At 39.4% G+C, this 19,040-nt stretch overlaps 1 protein-coding gene across 1 annotated transcript in view; it reads right to left on the bottom strand.

The window, feature by feature from the left end:
* The window catches only part of ULK1 (unc-51 like autophagy activating kinase 1), a 1,203,955-nt gene that overhangs the window by 67,685 nt on the left and 1,117,230 nt on the right, over positions 1-19,040 (bottom strand). The window contains exons 24-25 of the mRNA XM_044068766.1: positions 6,056-6,234; positions 5,032-5,150 (exon numbers count right to left, since the gene is read on the bottom strand). Coding sequence (XP_043924701.1) covers positions 5,032-5,150; positions 6,056-6,234 — 298 coding nt within the window. The remainder of the gene's footprint in view (positions 1-5,031; positions 5,151-6,055; positions 6,235-19,040) is intronic.

Genomic DNA, 19,040 nt, shown 5'->3' with positions numbered 1-19,040 from the left:
AAGAAAAAAGGAACCTGCACAAATCAACTCATAGATGTAGGAACCTGCATAAGCCAGCCCCTTACAGACAAAGATTCAGCAAACTAACACCACAAATAGAGAAACATGCAGTAGTCAAATCCCATGGAGATGTTAACTTGCATAGGCCAATCCCAAAGGCATTGGTATGCATATCTCAATCCCACAGTAACAGAACTTGCACAGACAGAGACAGGACAATACTCACCACAGAAACAGGAAACTGCACTAGTCAATTATGCAGGGAGAGAAGCTTGAACAAGCTAATCTCAGAAAGACAGCAGTCTGTAAAGTCCAATTACAATGAGAACGCACAAGCCAATGTCATGCAGTAAACAGTATATCCAAATAAATCCAACAAGGAATGAAGTTTGTGCAATCTAACCCCTCCTAGACCACAAGACAACATCAATAAATAAAAAAAAAAAACGACAGAGACAAACCAATGTGCACAAATACAGTGGCAAAAAATCTCCAGAAATAAAAGCCACTGGTATTCTAGACTGATGCCCCAAGTCCGACTTAACAGCAGACATTATCACCTGTGGCAAATCCAGTGTGGACCTATGTGAGAATCAGATTTAGTGGTTTAAGTAGGAGCTGTGTTATAAAGTGTTGACAGTGATGGTAAGGATGCCAATTCAGCACGGTCAATAGTGATGATAACGGTGCCAATGCATGAATTGAAAGTAAGTTATACACACAACAGGAAACAAATACACCAAACAAAACCATTCTGATCAGGGAAGCTTTACTTAAAGACATCATCTGTAAATTCCAACACTACAAACCTGGACTCAAGGCTAAGGCAGACAGTGAAAAATGTCCCAGAAGTACAAGGACAAAATGATTGACTTCAACAATTGGCTAAGCTTCTGGTGTCATTCTAAGGGATCCAGTATCTGTCTGCCTGGGATGACATGATCGACAGACCATGATGCTTTGCCAGAGATGGCCTGGACCTGTCGCCATTGGGATTCCGGATACTGGCTAAGGCTCTTGCCACCCCTATAGTGCTTTTCTTAGGCAAGGTTCAAATGAAAAATTCACCACCGTAACAGGTACAAGCAAGCAAGCAAAATCTGAGGGTAATGCTACTCTATGCTAGAAGTCTAAACCTCAAAATTCATTCACTCGAGGCACGCCTTAAAATGGAGAACATCAACATCTGTGCATTGACAGAGACCTGGTTCAAGACTCCAGACAGCACCCCTGCATTACCAGGCTATAATTCATACCACACCTTTTGGCCACCTAACCTGGATCATAACACTAAAGATGGAGGCGTGTCCATATTCATTAAGGATATCCACACCTCCAGGCTAGTTGCTCAGCATGATGCATCCAAGATTATCCAAGTGCAACTAACTCTGGGCAAGACGGTAATCCAAATTGTAACTTGCTACAGATCTCCACCATGCCCCAGAATTCCCACTCTTCATTTCTTGATACACTGGAAAATATTAGGGTACAACCCAACACCCTAATAATGGACGATTTCAACTACCCCACCATTAACTGGGAAAACTGCTCATGTAGCAACTCTTTTGCTCAACATTTTCTGGAATTCATAAATTCCAACGCCTTGGATCAACTTATCCGCACCCCCACCAGGGGCAGCAATATTCTAGACCTGGTCATTACCAACATGGGCGACCGGTGTTCCACACCAGAGGTCAGTTCCTCGTTGGTCAGATCCGACCACAAGCTAATCAGCCTAGACATCCATATTCCGCCCCCACCCCCCATTAGGGAAACCACCGTAAAAAAATTCTCCAAAGCCAACTTCACGTTTCTTAAGACACAAGTGGCAAACTTCACGACACCCATGCAGATGGACAATAGAGGTACGACTGCTGAATCCTACACTAATGCACTTTATAAGCACTTACACAAGTGCATGGATCGTGCTATCCCTAACAGAACCAAGATGCTATTCTCCAAAAAAGGAAGCCAATCTGGTGGTCCCCTGCTATAAACAAACTCTACAACAGAAGAAAGAAACTGTTGCAAAAAAGAGTAAAATTCCATAATTGGAGGAACTCCCTGGTCAGCCTCAGTAAGAAGCTGAGATCCCTCATAAAATCCTCCAAAGCTAGTTACGAAAACAAAATCGCCACTGATTCTATAGACAACCACAAAGTATTCTATAGCTATGTTAAGAATCTCAACGGCAACATTGAGATCTGCTCTGAGTTACAGCACAATGGTACTAAATATACAGAACCAACATCCTGGCAGATAAGCTCAGTGCAAACTTTACCCCCCCCTCTCACCCCCTAAAGGGCCCATCTCTATATTGGAAGAATGCAAAGTTCCTGTAATCATGGCTGCACAGGTAAAAAACATACTCTCCAAAGCCAAGAACACAGCCTCCATGGGAACTGACAACATACCAGGCTGCGTTCTATATGAACTACAGAATGAACTGGCACCCCACCTAAGCACCATGCTCAACCACAGCCTCACCTCAAGCTTTGTGCCCACCGAATGGCGCACAGCAATGGTTATCCCACTCCACAAAGGGGGAGCCACCACGGACCCCGGGAACTACCACCCCATTAGCCTAATGAGCCTGGTCTGCAAGGCCATGGAACGTAACATCACAGAACTTATAAACAAAGACACTGGTAATCTCCAAACTCTGGACCCCACCAGTTCGGGTTTGTAAAAGGCAGATCATGTCTCCTAAATCTGATAGACTTCTTTGAAGCAGTCACCAAAGCCGTAGACGAGGGTAAGGTGGTTCACACTGCCTATCTAGATCTCGCCAAGGCTTTTGACACCATCACCCACTCTGGAATTATAGATAAACTCACTAAACTAGGTATAAATCCCTACGTCACAAGATGGGTTGCCAACTGGCTCAGTGACAGAACCCACACTATGAAAGTAGCAGACTCCAAATCCGACTTCAGACCAGTGACAAATGGAGTACCACAGGGTTCAGTCTCGGGTCCTCTCCTGTTTGGTATCTAGTTTTCTTAAGTACAGGCTAACACAGGTGGTCTTCGGCTAACAAAGTTCACAGATGACTGCAAACTAGGAGCCATAACTGAAACTCCTAATGATGTGAACATCCTACAAAAGGGCCTCACTGAGACAGATGCCCGGTGTCAAAAGCCATGGCCTCAAGCTCAATACCAAAAAGTGCACTGTCATTCCCTTTGGTAAAAACTCTATGAGCTACCACATAGGTGGTAGTCTACTTAGCACCGAAAGTGTGATAAGAGACCTTGGGACACAGGTGGACAGCAGTCTCTCCTTTGATAATCACATTGCCACAGTAGTCAGGAAATCCTTCTACATGGCACACCTCATCACAAAAGGTTTGTCATCCATCAAAAAAGAGGTCAATGTTCCCCTCTACTCATCACTCATTAGACCCATTATAAAGTACAGCGCCCCTTTTGGTATGTACCTCACAAGACATCTATAACAACTGGAAAGGCAGCAGAAACACCTCACAAAGAGGATTACCAGCCTCAAACAGATGGCCTACGCAGACCGTCTCAAAAAAGTCCAGCTTTACTCCGTCGCTTATTGCCTACTCAGAGGCGATGTCTGCCTAACATACCCAGAGCTGTTGGACATGCTCCACTTAAAGAAATCCCAATCCCTCCGAGCTACATGCGCTAGGGACCTAAACCTTATCACCACAATAAACAGAACATGCTGGAGGAATAGATTCTTGTCCCAGAGATTTCCCATACTGGAACAAACTACCTAGTTATATCAAACAAAGCTCCTCATTAGCACTCTTCAAGAAAAATCTTGATGATTGGAATGGAAATAGGAAATTCACCCCGGGGATCACCTCTGTGGCTTTGCTCGACAGGGGCACAGGAAAATAATTTTCTTGGGTGGTGAAAGCCAGGGTACCTTTTTGGCTATGCTTGTATAGGCCTAGTACCTGCCTATGAACCTATAAATACATAAAAGAGGTGACTATGACAATGCAAAAGAGGAGACTTTCTAATGAGGCTGGTAGATGTAGACAGATACAGACAGGAATCAAAACTTCCATACTCCCCTATTCTGTTGAGTATCACAGAACACTGAAAGTTATGCTAAACTGCTGTGAACAACTTGTTAAATGCTTCAAATTACTGCAAGTGGATAAGCATTTTCCCTACTGCACAGGCATGGATTTTACACAATTAAAACAGCCTTAACTCACTCTTTATTTGCAAATTACTTTGTATCACCCATAAGCCGTTTCAGTATGTAGTATGAACGCAGCAAATGTCATCTAATAGACCACTCTGGCTGTGCTGCCTAATGCTTCACAGGCTGATGAAATGGCTCTTTGTTCCACAGCATTCGTACTGCACAGAGTGACTATGTATTCCTGCTATGTCCAAGCATTTCTACATTAATAACGCTGCACCTCAACATGTATTGCACATCTGGCAACCACTTTGCACAACAAAACTTAGACAAAGCAAAATGGGAGAACAAAATCTCCCAATTTTTATTTATGTATCTTTTGTTGCCTGGGTTAGTCCCACTAGGCTAGTCACTGCTTTTGAGGGGAGACCCAAGGTGGTATTTATACTACTAGGGGAAATTTGGCCAGAATGCCAGGGAACTTTCTCGACTCTTTTCGAGAGATGCCATGGGATCTTTTACATCCAGCTGGGTTATCACCATCTCAAGAAGATGGTACCTCAGTTTGATGTCTCATCTGAAGGACTGCAGTTTAAGAAGTGCAGCACCTCCAAATTCTGCACTAATGTCAGCAGTTTGAAAATCAATCCCATCACCTGGAGTAGGAAGAGAACCTACAGCCTTTTGAGACACACTGACATCACTAGGGACTGATTTTAAATACTGCTCTTATAAACTTAGAAAGTTGCTAGAATAACAGGTTTGTGTTAACACACATTTATTGAAGGATATGAAGTCTGAAACTCAGATGTCTGTCATTACCTAGTGACTTCAATACCTTCTGGACAGTTGAGCAGTACTGGCCAAGCCTGCACATGAGAGGAGCCCAAAGCAGATCCCTACCTTGTTTGACAGCAGATGAGAGGCACAGCTTGCCTGCCTTGATTTGCTCTATAGCCATCCGGAGTATAGTTGACAGCAACTCAGCCACCTTCATATATAACACGAGCTGCTCGGCATAACTGAAAATGAAATAAAAATGTTTAACAGTGCAGTCTGATAAGGAGTGCAACTCCCCCCACATTTTCACCCTAACATTGTAGCCAGCTAAATAAAACTTTCAATCTTGAAAAGTGATATAAATTCTTAGCAAACTATTTTTTGTATTAGTATTTTGTAATATTTTGTTTTATTTCTCAAAGGACTTGAGAAGGCATTCTGGATCTGTCTACAGTCAATGGTATATTCAGAAGTACTAAAAACATGTATACGTTGTACCTCAGAAATGCATTATGTGCAAGTAAGTGGTAGGCAAATTATGCAAGAAAATTCCAGTCTATTGTGCAATGTGACTTCACTATTGCCAGTAGAAGGCATTATCTAATGGTACTGCTGCTTCCAAATTGTAATGAGGGAGTTTTGTGCTAAGCCCATGCATTCATTAGCATGTAGTGTTTTGTTACATTGCAGAAAAGGAACATTTACTCTAGTCAGAGGTTCAAATCATTATTAGATGAATAAAATCCTCAATTAATTACAAAATTAAAAATAATATATACAGTAACACGTAAACCACCACCCCATAAACTTTAGCAAGGCATGCCCCTGCCCTCTTCCCATATTAACCTCATAATGCTGGTCAGTGCAAGGCACTTTTAAAAAGGATAAGCAAACATGAACTGAAAGGTTTTCTTCAAAACTTAATTTGTGTACTTATGCAAGAAAAACAGACAGGAAATACCCACCGCATTACTTGGTCACAGTATGTTGGGCATCACATATAAGAAACTCTTGCCAATTTCTTTAAAGTATGACACAGACAATGTGCAAAATCTTGAACTCTAGTGAGATAAGGCCCTATAGAGATCCTTCATGTCTTTACCTGTTTTGTAAAGAATAAACCTCAACCAGGCCCTAAATCTCCTACCTCCACTCTTTGCTTAGAAGGCTGATCTGGTCAGCAACCATGCTTTCCTGTAGCTGACACACTGATGTTAGCGAACTTCTGATATCACATCCGCTTTCCTTTGCTGCAGCAATCTCCATTACACATTGTGCAAACATAAGGTTAAAACGAAGGATTCTCAGTATATCTGTGTGCTCTTGCTGGGTAGAAGCAAAACAGAAGTGATCATTAGTTGTTATGAACATCAAAGGACCACAATACAAGCGTCTGCCTAAAACAGAAACAGAACTAATATTCTGTTTTACTTGCTACACAATCCAACTTATACTCAATGCTCATTCTAGCACATTCTTTCTAGTGATATCTGTGATCAATTATGTTACATTCTGTGTACAAGAAGCCTTTTTTAAGATTTTTATAATGCTTTGGTGCATATCTTTAGAACTTGGTGTTCCATGTTATAATCAGCAATTTACTTACAGAAAAATATATTTCGAACTTAACCTTAGAGAGCAATAAACACGTACAAATCACACACACACACACACACACACACACACACACACACACACACACACACACACACACACACACACACACACACACACACACACACACACACACACACACACTAATGGTGCTTACTAGCAAAATGTCCGGAGGACAAAAACTTTAGAAATATACAAGGGAGTGAAAAAGTTCCAATGTAATGTTTTTTTTCCCTTTTTTTGCATTCCAAATCCATACATGTCTTCATGAAAAAAATATGCCAGTGTTGGTAAAGTAATATTTATTACATGTACTGTGAGGAACCAGCTACTATGAAATGATGGGTCAATACTGTATACTGGAAGATGCCCCTGTATTGAAGTTGCTTTGAAAAAAAAATGGAATGCTTGGTCATAAATTTGATGATGCCCAAAACATAAGGCATGAAATGTATCCCCAATTTAATGAAAATAGTTATGTCTGGCTGAGAAGGTGAAATTTAGACAAAATGTCAAATGTTCTTTTGAGGTACTGAGAAACACTTTGTTTCAGAACTGGAAAATGACTGCGTGTTGCACATACCGGAAACTGTGAATAAATGGCTATATTATATATACCCTTGAGTTTAGCAGTTCTAGCCAAGATGTACAACTGATAATTTGATTATTTTCATTTCCCCAAAATATATATCAAAGTGGTTTTATTTTATTTTTTTGTCTGTGATCTAGCCTTTATCATTCAACTCTCTTCAACCATAGCAACCCGCTTCTCTTTAAGGTGGTACTTCCTGTCCTGGAAAGCACTGCATTATTGGAGCTCTCAGTATAGCTGGCCAGCAGAACAGAGAACGAGTCAGTAGCTGGTGGACCCTCACAAAAGGCTGGATTGGTATTCTTGCTTGGCCTTAACCTAGCCCCCACCCCACCCTCGGTGGCCGGCCAGCAGCCTGCTGAAACCAGAGCTGTGATATGAAGGTGCAGGTATATGCTTCCAAACCTTCATGTGCAGTTACAGTGTGATAGCCTACCTGCAGTTCACCTCATCACTTAATAGATGGAATGTAAGCACAGTAAGCTGGGCACTATCTTCTACTCACAAGATGGGTATCCATTCCCTCCTGGATACATCCATCAGCATCCATGCCTGGCAGTCCCCTCTGTGAGCTCACCTGCCATTCCACAAGCCAACATTTTTGTTATTTGTGGTTGCGAGACACAAATGTTAAAAAGGGAACACAAATTTCAACAAAGTATAAAAAGTAATCCCGAGCTTAATTTAGTGAATACAACCTATGACTTTGGAAGTTTAGAATATTTTGACCACACATTTTAATATACTTATTTGTGAAGGTACAGAGTCAGAAACTGTCTAATCTGTGAATAGCCTACATCATAATAGTCTAGATTTGAACATTAATAAAAAATAATAATACATACGACTTTAGTTCCCTGATACTAAGTAAACTGGTAAAGTGGCAGAGGATGTTACTTCAAAACCCAACAGAAAGCTTACAGATTCTGACTTTTTTTTTTGTATGGAACATCTACTCAACGTCTGGCATATTCCCTGGTGGTAAGATGTAATGTATATGCAGAAGTTAGCTTTTGTGCAGACGATTGTGAGGATATAAGAGTATATGACTTGCAAATGTATCGGAGTTTGACAGAGAGAAAATATAAGTGAACATAATTCTGCGGAGCAAGACCTTTTTTCACACCAGTGGTTCACTAGGAAAGGTTTACATGGTGGCAGAAAGTAAATTATGCAATTTGTTACCCAACAGAACATTTTGGTGGGGTTACTGGCAAGTTACTTTGAAAATCTTGGTACCTACTACTACTACTACTAAGAAATCCAGATTTAAAGTAATGTATCAAGCCAAATGTAGGACTACCTACAGTGAATTATAGTTTGCAAGATATAAATATTTAGACAGTTCTTTTATTCTAAGGGAAAAATATACATACATACACACACACACACACACACACACATATATATATATATATATATATATGAGTGTGTGTGTGTCTATATATACACATTTGTGTGTGCGTGTGTGTATATATACATATCATGCACACATATATAGGTAGAAACAACTGCAGGTAAAGAAAATGAATAAAATATAACAAACATAATGTGTGCAAATAAATTAAGCCAACAAAAACTGGCTTACTGAGTTAAATAATCTGCTTATGATGTCAGTGACTAGGGTTTGAATGTTGACCCAGATGCCAAAGGACTGACTAAGGGGGGGGGGGGTCTTTTCGGGGGAAGGGTTTAATAAATGTGCAGTGCAGGGACTACCCTCTGCCAGATGTCACAATTCAGACACACACAGCAGGCTATATGCTGTCATTTCAATCTTTGATTATGTATCAGTCAGCATGCTGCAGCTAAAGAAACTGAACACATGCAGCTAAAGGACTATCTTCAACAATAAAAAGAAAATATTACCCTCTATCCCATAAAAATGACACCTTCTGCTGATGACTTCTGTCTCCTACTAGACTCCCTAGCTAGATGCTATGAAGGAAATATTGCAGCAAAGTTAGGAGCCCATCCATGACGTGATTTGGGATACAAGCACCAGCTGCAGGAAAATTAGTCTCCTCATGGTTCTGATTTTAGGGCATGAGGTCAGAAGGGTGTCTAGGGCCACGAAGGAAACATATACAGGTGCTAAGCAAACCAACTATATTAAGACAATACAATGCATAACATCAGAAATGCTGGTGTATGCTATGAAATGCCCTGAACAGTAACAATTAAAAAGGAATAAATGCAAAGCAGTGGATAAAACAATGGAAAGCGCTCACACTTATGCATTCTGCTGTAAAGTATTCCCCACAAATCTCACTAAGCAGCAGCATAGCAGGAAAGAGTTTTCAGACGCTTTCCCCAAATTGGCGAGCAAGTGTTTATTTACTTCTTCTGGCTGTACTTCTGAAAATAATGTTAAACTGTGGTTCTAACTTTTTGAGTTGGGAGTAGCTCATGCGGATGTAAAATATCCCACAGCACCTACTGAAAAACAGTAGGGGTCCTTTATTTATATATAAAAATAACTCTTACTTACAAAACATGTACATATTTACATATGTACAAATATATAAATGTACAAATCTGTTTACATATATTCATAATTTCCTATGAAATCATGCTAAATTTTCATCCTTATTAGACTTCCACTACTTTTCCATAACCATCTGATTTTATTTAATATTGCTGCTAAAAACCGATAGCTGCGGTGGTGCAGCAGTAGCATTGTCGCCTCACAGCAAGAGGTTCTCCCATTCGATTCTCGGCTGGAGCGCCTTCTGTGTGGAGTCTGCATGTCCTCCCTGCGGTTGAGTGGCATTCAAAAGACATGCGTAAATGGGCGTGCCTTTGTTGAAGGTTGGGCATCGGGCTGACACCTCGGCAGCGTAAAAATCTACTGCCAATCATTAGTGGACCGGAGTTCTGCTGTAGCGACCCCAAACCGGGAAAAGCAGAAAGAAGAAGAACATTGCTGCTAAAATCTATTTACCATTAAACATAATTTCATTTATTCTTTCATTCCATATGACCAATATAGCATAAAATAACTTTTTATCTATTCTTTTAACACATTTTTTACTTCTATTCTTATAATATCCATAATTAATCATTTGTATGTTTATTTTATCCACTTCTTTTATATCTTCAAAATTTGCTTAGATTCCCTGATAACGTTTACTCTTTTACATTTCAAAAACACATTTTCCTCTTGACAATGTAAACACATTCTATCATTTTTCTTTTTATATAGCATATTTGCTTTTACTAGCAATTTATCTTTTACCAGTTTCCACAAAAAATCTTGACATTCCACTTTCTGATTATACCATTTGATACATTTCATGCTTTATGTTTTGGACATCATCAAATTTATGACCAAACATTCCATTTTTTTTTTCAAAGCAACCTCAATAGTGGGGCATCTTCCAGTATAGATTATTTTTATAGCTTAATTTTTTAATCTAGTATTTTCTCATGGTTTTACATAGTAATGTTTTATCATTACATTACTTTTCTATCTTTTTTCTATATCATCATTTTTTATTTTCCACAAAAATATTTTTTTCTTGGTAACATTTTATTTATCTATACACACGTTTTTTCTTTTACTCTTTTTATCACACCCCCAAGCTTATATTTATATCTATACTGTTTTACTACTAATCTCTCATCTTTTTTCATTTATCTACTTTAACACTTTCTATAAACTTAATGAAACAGCGTATACCACTGGGTTAATTAACATTAAACCTCCTTCTTTATTTACACACAGAACTCCTCTTTTTACTAGGTTTAAACTAGAACCTCCATCTAAATGAAAAAAAATTATTTGCAATAATTCCTTTTCAAATACTGTTCACAACATAAATACACTTGCTAAGTATGCTATTTTTCCCATCAGTACTGAATTTATCAAATAAGCTTTTTTTGAATGATAATTTATATGTTCTCCAGAAAAGATATGTTATTTCTTCTATTTTTTTTCTCATTGAATTCTACTTATGTCTTTATTCTTGAATTTTATAGCTAACACAGAAATTTCATTCACTGAAAAATATATAGCCCCAATCTTTACTACATCATGTAAACCTTTACTTTTCTCTTTATTTAAAGACATTCCTATAATTTCTAAATACTCATTTGTGCAAATTATTACTTACTTTATCCATAGTTTGTTTTTTGTAATTATTATAATGCCATCTGCATATGTTAACAGAATAGGAATTCTTAATCCTTCAGGTGTTATATATTCCACATCCTTAATTTTGTAATTTATTTCACATACAATCTCATTCATAACTAATGCAAAGAACATACAACTCATTGGAAATCCTTGTTTTACACCACTCTTCATATCCACCTTTTGGCTTAACCAGCCATTTGCAAGTATTTTACTATTACTATATGCTGATATACATAATTTTCTAACTTTCTCACTTATATTATATTCTTTCATTATTACCCATAAGATCAAATGCCTTAAGGTCTCTTAACATGATTTTCCCCTCTTCTTTTCTGTTCATAATATCATCTGCAATTTCTCTATCATTAATAATTCTTGACTACCCTTTATACTGTATATGCTATTTTCCATAATATTTCCCATTTTAGTTTCAAAAGTCTTTTGTATTATGTTCATAAGCTCTTATAATCATTAGCATTCGATACTACTGGTCTCCAGTTTTGCAATGCTCTTCTATCTTCCTTCTTCCATATGAATTTAAGTATTCTACTACATAATTCTTTATACATAAAACCTTAATTTAACCACTCATTCAAAATCTTTATAAAATATTTTTTCCAACCCCTTAAATTTTTATTCACTTCATAACCTATTCCATCTTGGCTTTTAGCTGAATCTATGTTTACTTGTTCTAATAGTTTATCTAGCTCATTTAAAGAAATTTCCTTTTCCAACTCTATTCTCTTTTTCTGTTAACTTTTTTACTTTGCACATTTTCACTTCTTTCTTTTTTCTTTACACATTTTTGCACATATTGTACTATACTATTCATACCATCTACTATACTACTTATAACATTTTCCTGAGATCTTTTTATTTCTCCTTTTACATTGTTTTATTTTTTCATTACACAACCATCTTCTTTTACTATGCAGCTTAAGTAACTTGACACTTCCTCTCTTTTTTTTCCTTTTAAAAAATATTTTTGCTTTTTTTTTCATATAATTCTTTTTCTTTGTCAAAGTGCTTTCTATCGTTATGCTCTAAACCTTCCAATGCACTGTTATCTGATCTTTTAATTTTTTCTTTCTCTACTTTTCTCACATAATATTGCCACTGTAACACATATTTTTTATATTTTCCTTAAAATCCACCCTCCATTCATACCATTTTTTATAAAATGTTCTTATAGTAATATGAGCTTTCCATAACTGTATTACTACTCTCTTTCCTTCTTCATTCCATGCTTTCTCATTTATTCTTTGTATTCCATTGTTTATTTTTATATATTCATTCTTTTCTTTTATCTCTAGCCATACTGCAAAATGATTAGAAAAATCCTGTTTCAACTACCTCTCCTTCTCCTATAACTAAACCTTCTGATAGTATAAAAAAATCTATTTCAGTTCTATACAAACCCCTTTTGTAAGTCCATGAATTTTTGACCCAAAGTTTTAACTTATCACATCTTATAACTTGTAACATTTTTTCTTATATAATTTCCTTTCTTTTTATGCTTGCCTCTTAAATCATAATTTTTGCTAAAGTTACATCTAATATCTTTACTCTATCTCTACAGACAATGGCTATTCCAGAACATCTCTCATTTCCCAAATTCCAGATTATCTTTCCTCCTCATAGTTTCTCTGTTTGTAATCTTTCTTCATTTGTTAAAATATTGTCTTTTAATATAATTACATCTATGTCACATGTATTACACTACCCCAAAATTCTGATTCTTTTTACTACATTCTTAATACTATTCACATTTACAGAAAGCACTATAAAAAGTTCATTTTTTCCTTTTCCTTAAATTCATGGTTTCATAAATTCAGATTACTGGGTTAGCATTCTTAGTAGGCCATTCTAAGCCTAACCAATTTCCTTCTGAAAAGGTGAGGATCAAACATTGTACCTTGTGTCTGTGAGTCAAACACCCTGACCATTACTCCAAGCCCCAATCTTTAGCTGTACATATTCTTTTTCATCCATTTCCTTTCTTTTTTTCTTTTGCACTTTAAATTTTCTTTTTCTGCCATTTACCCTTTTATAAATACAGTTCTTTTTTCACCTTTACTGCCTCCCAGTTCATGCCACCGCTTATTTTAGAACAATCTTTTATGTCCTCTATCATTTTTTTATCACCTAATTTTTTTCTATTCTATTTTTTTCTGTTTCTACTACTTCTAAAATGTATTCTCTCTGTTCATTTTCTTCTCTTTATTTTTCCTTACTGTTACTTCCATTTTTGCAAGTCATCTATAAATGTTCAATTTTGTTACATTTATAACATTTCAATTCACATTTTTTGCATCATGTCCAACAATATAACATTTTCTTTTTCCACAGTTACTTATCAAATGTCCTTTTCCCAAAAAAAAAAAGGGTTGTCCCCAGTATTATTTTACAACACCCATGCTCCCCTCCATGTTTATCATGCTTGGTATATGTATATTTTTTCTTTCTATTTTTAACACAAAGTACAGTTTTGTACCTACCATAAATGTAGATGTTCGAGGATTCCCTTGCTGCAGTCCTGACAATTGGGGTATAGTCCGCGTCCCAGTCGGCCCGAATACCAGAGTATAAGGCTGACGTCGGTCATGGCGCCTTAGACTGACGTCAGTACGTCAGGGTACTAATGCGCATGACCGACGTCATTTCCTCAGTCTTTTCTTGCCCCAGATGTCAGAAGACCCAAAAGACAAGTCCCAAAAACAACCTGCACCAAAAAACATGTACAATATATACAGTAATATATACAAAAAATATAAGCATGTAAACTCACCTACACAACCACCCTGAAACACAGAGGGGAAGGAGGGAGGGTAAATTGGACTGCAGCAAGGGAATCCTCGAACATCTACATTTATGGTAGGTACAAAACTGTACTATGTTCTTCGTCTTCCCTTGCTGCAGTCCTGACAATTGGGTAGAATCCCAAAGCAGAGGTAAGGGAGGCTGGCAAATTATAAAGTAGCAGGAGCTGACAACATGCCTTGTAAAACAGCTGTGGCAAAACCAGCTCTAGTCTTAGAGTATATAGGCAGGTGATAATGCCTAGAGAAAGTATGCACTGAACTCCAAGTAGCTGCCTCCAGAATATCCTTAGTTGCCACCCCCCTTAGAAATGCTGTTGAAGTGGCAGTAGCCCTAGTGGAATGAGGCCTAATCCCAGCTGGAACCTCTTTGCCATGATGGGAATAACAAAATGCAATGCAAAAGCCAATCCACCTAGAAATAGTTTGTTTTGACACAGGCTTGCCCTGTGAACTTAAAGCAAAAGAAACAAGTAACTGCTGAGACTGCCTAAAATCTTTAGTCCTGCTCAAATAATAACGCAATTGCCTGTGTACATCTAAAGTGTGCAAAATCTTTTCCCCTTTATTTTGAGGATCTGCAAAAACGTAGGCAAATGAATAGTTTGGTTTAAAGCCACACTAGAAACCACCTTAGGCATAAAGGAAGGATTAGTGCGTAATGATACCCTGTCCTTATGGAAAATCAAAAGGGCTCTACTGCCATAAGGGCCTGCAACTCAGACACCCTTCTTGCAGAAGTAATAGCCAACAGAAAAGCAGTCTTCCATGACAAATATTTCAATTCAGCAGTAGCTGCAGGCTCAAAAGGTTGTAGAGTAAGTTTTTCCAACACAAAATTGAGATCCCAAGCAGGAGTAGGAGCTCTCGTGGGGGTCTTATTTTCTTTGCCCCTCTAAGAAACTGCTTGAACAAAGGATGCGAAAACAAAGGTGGGTCACAATCATAGTGAGCTGAAATTGCTGCAGCATGAATCTTTATGGAAGAGAAAGACAAACCTTTGTCCAATAATTCAGTAAGATATTGAAGAGCCACACTCAAATTAGGCTCTGAAATCTCCAAATTCTTTGCTGTACTCCAAAATAAAAATCTCTTCCATTTTTCTCGTACACTCTCCTAGTACTAGGCCTTCTAGCTTCCATAATCACATTTAAAACTTGTTGAGGAAGCTGAGACCTACCATGCTTCAACACAGAATATGCCAAGCTGTGAGATGAAGAGATGGAAGCTTGACATTGAGCAGATGACCGTCCTTCTGAGATAACAGATGAGGAATCAGAGGTAAAGGCCATGGAGGCTTCTTTACAAGACTCCTTAGAAGTGGGTACCAGTGTTGCCGAGGCCAATCTGGAGCTATCAAAATCATCCTTGGCCTGTCCTGTCTGACCTTTAGTAATACCTTTGGAAGAAGAGGTAGAGGTGGAAAGGCATAGACATGAAGGTTTTTCCAACTGAAAGACAGAGCATCCACTTTCCAAGCTGTGTGATGAAACCCCTTTGTGCAATACTTTGGCAGCTGGTGGTTTAGTGGAGAAGCGAACAGATCTATGTCTGGAGTTCCCCATGACACTGTCAATTTCTGAAATACATGAAGATCCAGTTTCCACTCGTGGGGATCCATGATTTGTCTGCTTAATACATCTGCTAGGGAGTTCTGTGCTCCTGGCAGAAACCTTGCCTGAAGAGTCAGTTGCAGGCTTAACGCAGTCTCCCATAAAATCATTGCTTGCCTGCATAGAGGATAAGAATGTGTTCCCCTTGCTTGTTGATGTACCACATGACAGTTGTGTTGTCTGTCAGAATCAACACCTGCCCTGGAAGAAGTAACTCCTTGAACGCCATCAATGCAAACTGGACTGCTAACATCTCCTTCATGTTGATATGTAGATGCTGTAGTCTGGCAGGCCACTTGTCTTGTATCCACTTTCCATTTAGATGAGCTCCCCAAGCAGTGTCCGAGGCATCTGTCGTTAAAATCTGACTCGCCTCTGGCCGGGTCACAGAGAGTCCCTTGTTTAGGTGACATTCCTGAGCCCACCACAAGAATTCCTTTTGAAGGCAAGGTATTATTTGAATGACAGTGTCCAAATCTTGGCAGTGCTGTGTCCATACATTTTGAGATACCATTGCAGCTTCCTCATATGCAGTTTGGCATTGGGAAGCACCAGAATACAAGATGCCATGAACCCTAATGCTTGAAGGACTGTCCTTGCAGTCAGCACGGACTGATGAGATAGTTGATGGAAGTAAAGTGACAGACTCTTTTGTTTGTCCGGGGTTAAAAGGCCATCTGGGCTGCTGTATTCAGTCTCACACCCAGAAAGCACATGTCTTGAGAGGGTACTAGACTGGACTTTATTTCGTTCACAGAATACCCTAGGCATCTTAGCACTGCTATGACATATTCCAGATGCTGTAGAAGGTGTTCCTTTTCTTGAGCCAGAATCAGGCAGTCGTCCAAGTAAGGATAAATTTGAATGCCTTGAAGCCTGAAGTAAGCTATCACTGGAGCCAGAACCTTTGTGAATACTCTGGGCAGTAGATAAGCCAAAGGGCAATGCAGAGAACTGATAATGAAAATCTCCAGTTCGAAACCGCAGATACTTTCTGCAACTTAGCCTTATGGGCACATGAAGGTAAGCTTCCTTGAGATCCAAAGTTACCATCCAGTGATCCTTGCCCAGCAGAGGTAACAGTTGCTGTAACGTCAACATCTTGAACTTGGGAATGTCCAGATAAGTGTTGAGGATAGATAAATCCAAAATTGGTCTCCACGTGTTCCCCTTCTTTGGTACTAGGAACAGGCGAGAATAAAATCGAAGCCCCTTTCTGACACAGGGACTGGCTGAATAGCCCCTATCTGGAGTAACTGAGAAACTTGCTTGTGAGCCTCTTTTCTTTGTGGAGGAGGAACATCTGGCATGCCTTTGAAAGGTGTCATTGTGTGGAAATAAAATCTGTACCCGTGATGAATGATATCCAGCACCCATCTGTCTTGAGTGATTAAATCCCAATTTTCTTTGAAAAGAGACAAACTTCCTCCCAAAGGAGCTGCCAGACGAGAGTCCACTGGCAGCTGAAAAGGCAGGTCATTGGTTCTGCTTACGAAAGGACTGACCCCTGCCCTCACCAGAAGTCTGAGCAGGTGAACTGTCTGATCTAGGCCTAAACGAACCTTGAGCCCTGCCCCTACCACGTCTAGACCTACCCCTAGACTGGGAACCATAAGCAGGATATGTCCACCCCTTAGCAGGCCAATTTCTACTAAACTTGGAGGCTGCACCTGCAAAAATCTTTAACAGTCTGCATAGACTTAGCTTTGTCCTCCATTTTCTTTAAAACTGCTTCCACAGGCGGTCCAAACAACACATCAGACTGTAAAGGAGCATCCAAAATCCTGGTCTTAACATGCTCAGCTAAATTCTGATCCTTCAACCATGCATGTCTGCGAAGAACAGAACTAGTAGCAGCCACCCTCGAGGAGGCCTGAACAGCATCAAAACCACACTGCAAAGAATGCTTACCCACTTGTTCAGACACATGAACCAAATCCAGCAATTCTTTACACTCAATACCTTCCGCCAAAGCATCCACCTTAGATTTCAATTGTGAAAGGAGATAATTCTGATATTTCAGCATATGAAATTGACAATTCAACGCCCTCATGGCTAGAGTGGAAGAAGTATATACTTTCTTACCCCACCTATCCAAAGCCCTTGCCTCTTTAGCAGAGGGTACAGGATTTTTAACCACAGAAGCTTTAACACCTTTAGGCCCCTGAGAAACAGTTTCTGGGTCCGCCCTGGGACTCTTAAACAAATACTTATGAGCTTGGGCACCCTATAATACCTATCAGGCTTAACAGGAGCAGGAGGCAAGGAATCAGGGTTCAGAGAAGCCTCTGCAAAACATCCTCCACCACATTCAACACAGGAGGAATAGCTAAGGGCGTATGCTGGGGCAAGAACAAGAATTCCCTAAGCCTTTTTCTGGAGTCAGAGTAATCTTGGCCTTCCCATTTAAAGTGCTCCCTCATGGAGTGAAGAGTCTCTGAAAATGAAAAATCCTCAGGAGGAGAAGCTGAAGGAGTGGAATCATCCACATCAGAATCAGAATAAGTAGGAAACTCTGGCAAGTCTTCCACAGAAGACTCTGAAGCCTGTGAACACTGTTCAAAACTATCAAACTCCTGTTCCACCCTAGGCCTCTTATCAGGTGGGGGCATAGAACCTCTAATCAGAGTAATCAAATCTTCTGCCATTTTAAGCATATGTTTCTTAGGCACAGAGCCGAAATGCTAGGAGAAGCCCCTACAGAAGCTGAACTTGGCCTTCCTCTAAAAGAAGCTTTGGCAACAGAAGGAGAGGCCCTAACTACCTTGGGAAGAGAGGGAAGAACAGTTACCTGAGAAGCCCCTCAGCCTGGCCTACCTCCTGAGAGGGCACATCCTGTAACAGTAAAGTATCTGCCTGAGACTCCATAGAGACTCCTGGCAAAACCTCTGGCTCCCTGAGCCTTCTAAAGGACCGGCGTCCGGGACTGCCGGTTCCTCACCCCTAGACTTCACTGTTTTGTCCTTGCGCTTCTTAGATGAAGCAGGCCGGAGCATCCGGCGGCATAGTATAATTGCAACGCTTCCCAAACACTAACCTAGCACAATCAAGCCTCCTCTTAATAGTGCGCTTGTTAAATCTAGCACAAGAGCGGCAACCAACAACGCCGTGCTCAGGCCCTAAACAAGGTATACACAATGTATGATAATCCCTATGCGGTATCTGCTTCCCACAAGAAATACAGTTATTCACTTTTTCTGACATCCGGTTAAATACTGAGGCAAGAAAACCAAAATGTTCCCAACGGGTTACTTAGCCAACTCCGTATTCGGTCTGAAACTCCGGTTTCGGAAAATCTCAGAACGCCAACCTGCACTCGCAAAATTGCTTCTGCATCGGACCATGCGGCAAAAAAG

This window comes from Protopterus annectens, chromosome 4.part0 (genome assembly GCF_019279795.1).
Source record: "Protopterus annectens isolate FY-2018-M chromosome 4.part0, PAN1.0, whole genome shotgun sequence".
In the NCBI taxonomy this organism is placed as follows: domain Eukaryota; kingdom Metazoa; phylum Chordata; order Ceratodontiformes; family Protopteridae; genus Protopterus; species Protopterus annectens.
The sequence above is the reverse complement of the archived record's forward strand: the minus strand, read 5'-3'. Positions and strand labels throughout refer to the sequence as shown.